A 10000-nucleotide genomic window follows, 5' to 3' on the forward strand; every position below is an offset into this window, starting at 1 on the left:
GGAGTGCGGTCCGGTACGAGGATCTGGGCCTTCCCCAGGAGGTGACGGTGTGGGTCGACCCTGGAGAGGTGTCCTGCAGGTCGGGTCGCTTCACTCATCAGAGCCACAAAATGCATTAAAAACTGCAACTTCAGTGACTAATGAGAGTCTCCAGCAGGGTTCATATCGTAGCCATTTCCCCTGCTTCCAGTCTTTATGCTAAGCTAATCATGTGCTAACTCTAGCTTCATGTTGAGTGTTTGACAAGAACTATTGTGGGCAAGATGGTGTCCCAAATTATTTATTTTTTTAAACCTGACACGGTGACCAGTTGGTGCTGGAAGACGAGAACCTGGTTTTATAACTGCTACAAAATGTTTTTAGCATAAAAGTGGAAAGAGCCACGAGGTCTGACGAGGAAGTCTTAAACCTGCAGCCTCTGTAACATCCAGCAGGGGGCGACTCCTCTGTAACATCCAGCAGGGGGCGACTCCTCTGTAACATCCAGCAGGGGGCGACTCCTCTGTAACATCCAGCAGGGGGCGACTCCTCTGTAACATCCAGCAGCAGGAGACTCCTCTGTAACATCCAGCAGCAGGAGACTCCTCTGTAACATCCAGCAGGGGGAGACTCCTCTGTAACATCCAGCAGCAGGAGACTCCTCTGTAACATCCAGCAGGGGGCGACTCCTCTGTAACATCCAGCAGGGGGCGACTCCTCTGTAACATCCAGCAGGGGGCGACTCCTCTGTAACATCCAGCAGGGGGCGACTCCTCTGTAACATCCAGCAGGGGGCGACTCCTCTGTAACATCCAGCAGGGGGCGACTCCTCTGTAACATCCAGCAGGGGGCGACTCCTCTGTAACATCCAGCAGGAGGAGACTCCTCTGTAACATCCTGCAGGAGGAAACTCCTCTGTAACCTCCAGCAGGAGGATCTCGTACCTCAGCAGGAGACTCCTCTGTAACCTCCAGCAGGAGGAGACTCCTCTGTAACATCCAGCAGGAGGAGACTCCTCTGTAACATCCAGCAGGAGGAGACTCCTCTGTAACATCCAGCAGGAGGAGACTCCTCTGTAACATCCAGCAGGAGGAGACTCCTCTGTAACATCCAGCAGGAGGAGACTCCTCTGTAACATCCAGCAGCAGGAGACTCCAGCAGGAGGAGACTCCTCTGTAACATCCAGCAGGAGGAGACTCCTCTGTAACATCCAGCAGGAGGAGACTCCTCTGTAACATCCAGCAGGGAGACTCCTCTGTAACCTCCAGCAGGGGCGACTCCTCTGTAACCTCCAGCAGGGGCGACTCCTCTGTAACCTCCAGCAGGGGGCGACTCCTCTGTAACCTCCAGCAGGGGGCGACTCCTCTGTAACCTCCAGCAGGGGGCGACTCCTCTGTAACCTCCAGCAGGGGGCGACTCCTCTGTAACCTCCAGCAGGGGGCGACTCCTCTGTAACCTCCAGCAGGGGGCGACTCCTCTGTAACCTCCAGCAGGGGGCGACTCCTCTGTAACCTCCAGCAGGGGGCGACTCCTCTGTAACCTCCAGCAGGGGGCGACTCCTCTGTAACCTCCAGCAGGGGGCGACTCCTCTGTAACCTCCAGCAGGGGGCGACTCCTCTGTAACCTCCAGCAGGGGGCGACTCCTCTGTAACCTCCAGCAGGGGGCGACTCCTCTGTAACCTCCAGCAGGGGGCGACTCCTCTGTAGTTTCAAGTCTTCTTCAACATGAAGTTCATTTAGTAACTTATGGAAACATTTAGGTTGAAGAGTTGACATGTCAATTAGTATAGAGGTGTAGCAATCTGTATCCCTCCCCAGCTCCACCCTCTGGTCCAAGGTCACTTCTGGTTCCAGAAAGCCAAGATGGCGACTGTCAATATGCCAAACTCAAGCGTTTAAAACCGTCGTCCACATACCAATGGATGACGTCACGGTGGCTACGGCCACTTCTTGCATACATTCTAGTTTGTTTTTTATTTTGCAGGTACGGTGAACAAAGCACTCCATTCTGCGTCTCCGTGGTGGACGGCTGTCGCCGTGGGGATGGGGAATTTTCCCGCCGCATCCATGACGCCGTGGAGCGGGCGAGCCTTGACGTCCATTCTGGAAGCTCTTCAGACGAGGAGGATTGCAGCAGAGACAACATCTTGAGTAGTCTGAGCAGCAGCAACCTATCAACTCTCTGCCCTGCTCCAATCCCAACCATCAACCCCGAGCCCAAAACCATCCCAACGGTCAGCAACCCCAACAGCGTCTACCGGGTAGGTCAACTCGTAAAGAATGAGTCCTGAGTTATAGCACAAGTTCTTCATATAGTAGACGCTTTAATCAACGCAATGTTAGGGATTTTACTGTTTGATATTTGCCCAAAGTCTGTTCGTACCACAACTCAGCTATTTTTTTTTTTTTTAAGTGAGTTTACATGGAGATTAGCAGCAGGTTCTCCTGTCGGTTCTCCTGTCGGGGAACCTTTAGCCCTTTTGTTCTGCAACAAGATGACTACACTAAGAGCAGCAGTGGAAGCTTGAATGGAACAATGGAAATCTGGATGTTAAGCAAATCAGTCCAGTAGTTTTATAATAATCCTCACAAACGGAAGGCCAGGGTCCAATCTTTGACTACAGATCTTTATTCTACTTAACCTTTTGTGAGGCAATCTGGACATTTTCAGCCACATTAGCTTACGTTAAGTGAGCATTGTAAGGATTTTTGACTTTGTTGTCTCTTCTATGGCTGTCCTAACCTTTCGCTCCTCTCGTCATCAGTTCAGCGAGTTTTCTCCAGGCGCCCCTCAGACCTGGCTAAGGGAGAAGCGGAAGGCCTTTGCTGGGGATGCGTTCCCACCTATTCCTCCCCCAGTTGGAGGTCCAACCTCCCAGTTCTCCAGTCAGAAAGGCTTCAAGTCCCATCGAGCCACATTTACCTTCAGTGGGCCTCGTGTGGACAAGTACCACTGGGTCAGCAAATCCCGATAGAACGAGCTGAGCCTTCTGCTCTGCAGCTATAATGCGGATCAAAGCACCATAGACTCCGTTTGCAGGGGAAAAAAATGAAGGACGGTTTACGCATCTTTAAAAGGATAAGGGTATATTATTCGTATATGGTTTAAAGTGTTAAAGATTTAAATTAATAATGTTTAAGCATGTTTTTAACCTTTAAAAATATTCAAGTATTTTAAATGATTCTCCTAAATGTGGTTTTTAAAATAAGTGTGAATAAAGTAACATGGAACTGTCATTGAAAAGAAATAAATGTGTCAGCTCTGCTGATTATCTAAAGGAGTTTCCTTTTTCATCTTTTTAACACAACCAAGAAAGCTTTTTCATGTCTAGGGTCATTTGTTTTTTACAACAACATTCGAGGGCCGTATTATTGAACTATTATTATTGAAGTACCAAGAGGTTGATATAAATAAAGTGAGTATTGCACATGGCAGTGATAACTGCACAGCAGTGGTGCAACAGTCTGTTCTTGGTGGGGGGGTCTACCTCTCTATCTCTCCATGTTTGTATGTTCCGCTCTGCAGAGAGCTGCTTGTTGGGCCAAACTCCACCGAAGAGCGTTAACTTTATCCAAACACTCGTCCTCTCAGCTCGTGCAGTTCGGCGTGTTTCACTGCAAGCGCGTCTACACAAACTCGACTCACTGGCCTTTTACTTCCTCAAAGAAATAATCGTTCGTCCATTTCTCCTGGAAAGTGACATTCCGCATCGAAGCTTTCTGTTTTACTCGCCACGCTGCGTTCACTGATGTCAATGTCTCGTTTAATACTGAAGTTTGTTGACATGACCACGTGATGACACGTTCCACTCGTGTTGTGTTCAAGGACCCTGACTTGGGCAGGAAAAACAGTCAATCGCCCGTTTTATTCTATTGCTGTCTAGATTTTTATTCTAGTTTTTTTGCGTGTTTATGAATTACCTCGAGGGCTGGATCAGATGGTCTCGCGGGTCGTACACGGCCCCGAGGCCGGAGGTTCCCCACCCCCGATTTAGGGCGACATTGGGCCTAAAGTTATATAAGCTTAGAACAGTGGCAAGTTGGCCATTGCTGCCAGAGTGTTCCAGTGGTCAACCATGGTACTGCAACATATCCACCCCTGCAGCCATTTTAGTGTACTGTGTTGCCTTTTCTTAAATGCAATCTACTTCAGACATGCATTTAAAGGTGGATACAGCTCAGTCTGGAAGCCGACATGGCTGAGTGTGTGTGGTGGTTGTACTGGTAGTGATGGGTGTGTAAGAACAATCAGCTAACACTGCCTACACAGCAACCCCGATAACAAAGATTTAACTTTAGATTAAAGATGTCATCAGGATAATTTCTCAAAGTTAAACTGAGTCGCTGTTAATTTATGACCAAATGTTAAGTGAGGGGACAAAAGTATTTCTCTGAAAACATCCTGACTCCCAGTTCTGTTTTTGAAAGCCGTGCCTCCACTTTCATGCTCTCACTGGAGATACACTGAGGTTCAGCTGTTTACATCCAGCAAGGAGATGTTTTCTGTTCCGTTCGTCGTCAGTAGGTTTACGGAAAAACTACTGGACTGTTTCATGAAACTTGGTGGAAGACGTGTTCGAGTTGCTCATCTCACACAAACATCACCGACATGTTACCTTTGCTTGCTAGCTAGCGTTAGCAAGATAACTTGGCTCTGTTCGACAGATGTAACATCTCACCTGATGTAACATCTCATCTTACCTGATGTAACATCTCATCTCACCTGATGTAACATCTTACCTGATGTAACATCTCACCTGATGTAACATCTTACCTGATGTAACATCTCATCTCACCTGATGTAACATCTCATCTCACCTGATGTAACATCTCATCTCACCTGATGTAACATCTCACCTGATGTAACATCTCATCTCACCTGATGTAACATCTCATCTCACCTGATGTAACATCTCATCTCACCTGATGTAACATCTCATCTTACCTGATGTAACATCTCATCTCACCTGATGTAACATCTCACCTGATGTAACATCTCATCTTACCTGATGTAACATCTCATCTCACCTGATGTAACATCTCATGTCACCTGATGTAACATCTCATCTTACCTGATGTAACATCTCATCTTACCTGATGTAACATCTCATCTCACCTGATGCAACATCTCATCTCACCTGATGTAACATCTCATCTCACCTGATGTAACATATCATCTTATCTCACCTGATGTATCATCCTATCTTACCTGATGTAACATCTCATCTCACCTGATGTAACATCTCATCTTATCTCACCTGATGTATCATCCTATCTTACCTGATGTAACATCTCATCTCACCTGATGTAACATATCATCTTATCTCACCTGATGTATCATCCTATCTTACCTGATGTAACATCTCATCTCACCTGATGTAACATCTCATGTCACCTGATGTAACATCTCATCTTACCTGATGTAACATCTCATCTCACCTGATGTAACATCTCATCTCACCTGATGTAACATCTCATCTCACCTGATGTAACATCTCATCTCTCCTGATGTAACATCTCATCTCACCTGATGTAACATCTCATCTCACCTGATGTAACATCTCATCTTCACCTGATGTAACATCTCATCTCACCTGATGTAACATCTCATCTCACCTGATGTAACATCTCATGTACCTGATGTAACATCTCATCTTACCTGATGTAACATCTCATCTCACCTGATGTAACATCTCATCTCACCTGATGTAACATCTCATCTCACCTGATGTAACATCTCATCTCACCTGATGTAACATCTCATGTCACCTGATGTAACATCTCATCTTACCTGATGTAACATCTCATCTCACCTGATGTAACATCTCATCTCACCTGATGTAACATCTCATCTCACCTGATGTAACATCTCACCTGATGTAACATCTCATCTTACCTGATGTAACATCTCATCTCACCTGATGTGTTGCAAGCTGCCAGCCGGGAAGTGAAAGAATCTGACTTGAGGCGTTTGTGAGTTCAGAGTATGAAACGCACAATCGTAGCTTCAGCGCCGACAAAGTTATGTTGTTATCTTTTAAATTGACAAACATGTCACAATTCAATTAAAATATATATTGTTTCCACCGTTATCTAACGTACACATTTTAAGAAATAAAGTCATGTGATGGTCGACCAGAGGGGATCCTACCTGCAGCCGCTGCTGTTCTCACCGCTCTGTGTGCAGGTGACCACTGAAACACAACCGTCTCCACAGCTACACTGTGTGTGTGTGTGTGTGTGAGACCCGTGTCTCAGGTCATGACTCGACTTGCCCCTGGCAGGCTGGCAGGTATGTTGGCGGGGTGAACACTCACGTTGTGCCAGTTTCCCTCTCACGTGTTTTAATCATGTGTAATATTACTTCTAACTTGACATGTTGCACAATGTATTTTGTACTTTCTACTTGTGTATTGTATATTTGTATATTGTTACCTGTCCAGGGACTACGGATGCAAATTAGCATGTTGTGCTAACTCATGTTTACATCTTTTATACTGATGTTCATTTACGTTCTTTCATATCTATCAAATCATTTTATTTTAATATGTGCATTATTACTTTTTATTACATTTTCAATATCGGTAATATTACTTTTATTTATTTATATTTACTGAATTGATCTTGTGTTATTATTTTAAGCACTGGTGTTACTTTTATAGACATTTATATTTTTATTATGTTGTCATTTACTTTCTATTTGAGTTGACTTATTTTACTACATGAATCTAAATGTTATATTTTTTATTCTTTTAGTCACTGGTGTTACTTCTTATACACTTCATAGTTTTTACTCTGTTTTCCATTTTTATTCTCTGGCACAATAATTTCCTTTGAGATGAATAAAGTTTTATCTCTTGTACTGAATACCGAAAACAAAGTGATGCGTCCCTTTGTACCGCTTTTGAGCGGGGGTGTGAAACTCTTTTTAGTTCATGGGATACATACGGTGCAATATGACCTCAAGTGGGCCGGACCAGGAAAAACATTATATAATAACCTAGAAATAACCTCCAAATGTTTCCCTTTCTTTCAGTGTAAAGTAAAATACACATGAATGCATTAAAGAAAAACAATAAAAGTTTGAATTCAAGGCGTCTCGCACAGACTGCTGTTTCCTCAAACCCTCCACTCATTTCTCTGTTCTCAGATGTTTATGCAAGTTCTTGTATTTTTCACCGTGATAAGTTGAATATTATAGTGTAACATTGGAAGATACAAAACCCTGTAATATACCCTAAAAGAGGAATATTTCACCCTTTTCTTCAATTAAAATAAATCAATTTGTATGTAAACAATATTTGTTTATAGCAACTGAAAAAAATAAAAACATCTCAAAGTTAAATTTGACAATCATCAATCTGTACTGTTTAAATGACCTTTTATACCTTTAAATGTATTAGCTGATTTAGCCTAAATTACTTTTTATGCATTTAAAAGGTATTTTTATTTGCTGATTTAAACGACCTTTTATGCCTTTAAAATATTTGTATTTTATTTGTTGGCTGCTGAGCACTTTATAGTTACCTGTGTTCTTTTTTACTCAATGTGTTTCCTGTTTTTAAATGTATACCACTTTGAACTGCATGTGTAGTAGTAAGAATTATTATATTATTATTATTAAAGAGGTTGATTGGTTTTCATAAATGTGGCATCGTGGATATAACATTTATTGCATTATTAGAATTGTGTGCCTAGTTTCTCGTTCTTCACCATTACACACACATGTGATCAAACATGTTCTCCGTTATCTTTGTTATCGTTACTGCAACAGAAACTGCGCAGACAGACCAAACCCCGCAGTGAGCAATGCAAACAGATTCCCTCTCGAGCTGCTGTTCTTATACACCGAGCAAAATAAAGGCACACAAACATAAAGCAGTAAAACACCGCATACAAAATGTCATTAAATATCAAACAACAGCTCGGAAAGCAAGAAGGACATTTGGCTCCCTTTTTGTCATCAGTGCGTCAACCAATAAGGAGCCGCCTTCATACGCACAACGGAGCTACGTGACCAATCACAGAAGTTGTTCTTGCGACGTCCCCCAGCGCCTGCTCACATCCGGTCGTATATATGTTGCCACGAGTTAGCGGCGAATTTGGAGAGTGTCCATTTTGAGCAGCGAGTCGGCGTCTCCGGTATTCTTTCCCCTTTAAAGTAAGCACGCTTTTCTTTGTTTTCATTTCTGAATTCAAACACAGACGCAGCGGTTTGTCTTCACACCGCGGGTTCGTTGCGTTGTGCGCTTTTTACTTTCCCGCTGCTTTTGTTTATAATGTGTGGTTTTTGTTAGCAGTTAGCTTTGTGTGTTAGCATTAGCAGTGCTAAATACCGTTAACGCGGTTATTGCGCCGATTGACTGACACGTTCGTTGTTTTTTAGTTGAATTTTAAGATATTGTGCTTATGTGTTTCATTTGGGGTTTTATTTGTTTCATCTACTCGTGTTTTACTGGTTGTGTAGTTCTGGGTTAGCTTGCTAGCTGCTAGCCGGGCCTTCACTCTCCCTGTCCCGAGCGGCAACGAAGCAAAGCGCGGTCCGCTTGAACCCCGAACACAAGATTAATGCTGCTTATTGTTAGCGAAGAAAGTCTTACATCTAACCATGCACGCAAACTGCGCTGCATGCCACACATTAATGTTACAGTAGAGATGGTAAGATGGTTTCATATCTACATAAATATTAAGATAAGGTGGGAAAATTAAATAAATAAACTACAGATGAACGATGCGTTAGCTCGGCGGTTGTAGCTTTCTATTAGCCTCCTGTGTTCCACTGAGTTAAAAAAAGACCATTTAATAAAAAAATATAAACAAGGTAACAAAGACAGACGCAGAGCATTTCACCTGGCGTGAAACATTGCAGAAGTTAACTCTCAGACAGGCTGCACATGATGTACTAAAGGAGAGTAAGTGATGAATAGCTGCACACCGTCTCCAGGCTTTAGCACAGCTGCATTAGTTACACTGGATTACTAAACTGACCTTCAGTGAAGATCATTTTACGGGCTTTAAAAGTGCATATCCAAGTTTTAAAATATATTTTGTACGAAACTCAATTTGGGAACTATTTTCGTTTTTTTTTTTACAAATATTTGTTATACTATGAATCCTTCTGGATATAAAGACTTTATAATTTAAATGCATGAACGGCCTCCACTTTCAGAACCACAGATGAACGTGAACATGCATGAACAGAAGTGCTGAATAAGGCATTTACATGTATTGGCTCCTGTTGTATTTACCAACATGTGTTCTGCAGGAACAGATTATCTGCTCTGACTTCAAACCGAAGATGAACACTAAAGAATAATAAATATTTTACAAAGGGTTTAGCGACGAGGGGAAATACGTGGTGTGTTGGTGGCTTTTGGGGAAATTGTCATTAAATGTAACTATAAAATTAATCAATACCTTTTTTCTTTGTCAGCCATTTGCCCACATCGTTAACCCTGTCCCTGATGAAATGCACCGGTTGTCCTTTTTGTGATCTCAGATCCTAATTTTGTCTCGTCTTTTCTCAGTCTTTCGAAGAACCCACCGTCAGAATGGCAGACGCTGAGCATCTCCTCATGGAGACATCGGACCAGAACGGCAATGAGGGAGAGGAGGACCAGAACGGGGCCGAGCAGGAGCTGATGGCCGGAGATGAGGACTGCTTGGAGAGCCAGGAAGAGCAAGAGCAGGAGCAGGAGGAGCAGGAAGGCCAAGAAGTTCAGGAGGGTCAGGAAGGCCAAGAAGGTCAGGAAGGCCAAGAAGGACAGGAAGGTCAAGAGAACAGCGCAGATGGAGGCAAGATTGACGCCAGCAAAGGAGAGGAGGACGCTGGGTGAGTGTTTACGTTTTGCTGCAACACCTTTTAGTAAAAAGCGTAACGTCACGAAAAAAGAAATTTCACTTGGAACTTCGCACAACAAAGATGTCGTTCTCACTGCTGCAAAAAGAATCAGTTTACGTGTTAAATATGAGAACATGGAATATGCAACATACAGATTCATGCATATTAAATTGGTGCTTC

The 10000-nt window shown here is 43.4% G+C and overlaps 2 protein-coding genes across 3 annotated transcripts in view; both read left to right on the plus strand.

Annotated features, from left to right (window-relative positions):
* Nucleotides 1-3261, plus strand: part of btg4 (B-cell translocation gene 4) — a 4154-nt gene extending 893 nt beyond the window's left edge. Inside the window, exons 2-4 of the mRNA XM_029447624.1 lie at nucleotides 1-79; nucleotides 1964-2240; nucleotides 2745-3261. The exon at nucleotides 1-79 is cut by the window's left edge and continues 59 nt beyond it. Of these exons, the coding sequence (XP_029303484.1) occupies nucleotides 1-79; nucleotides 1964-2240; nucleotides 2745-2954 (566 nt within the window). The 3' untranslated portion in view covers nucleotides 2955-3261. The remainder of the gene's footprint in view (nucleotides 80-1963; nucleotides 2241-2744) is intronic.
* A 4740-nt stretch (nucleotides 3262-8001) lies between these two features.
* The window catches only part of LOC115018559 (heterogeneous nuclear ribonucleoprotein A/B-like), a 10471-nt gene continuing 8472 nt past the window's right edge, over nucleotides 8002-10000 (plus strand). For both annotated transcript variants that reach the window (XM_029447611.1, XM_029447612.1), the window contains exons 1-2: nucleotides 8002-8140; nucleotides 9507-9811. In XM_029447611.1, coding sequence (XP_029303471.1) covers nucleotides 9531-9811 — 281 coding nt within the window. In that variant the 5' untranslated portion in view covers nucleotides 8002-8140; nucleotides 9507-9530. The remainder of the gene's footprint in view (nucleotides 8141-9506; nucleotides 9812-10000) is intronic.

The sequence above is a fragment of the Cottoperca gobio genome, chromosome 14 (genome assembly GCF_900634415.1).
Source record: "Cottoperca gobio chromosome 14, fCotGob3.1, whole genome shotgun sequence".
Taxonomy (NCBI): Eukaryota; Metazoa; Chordata; class Actinopteri; order Perciformes; family Bovichtidae; genus Cottoperca; species Cottoperca gobio.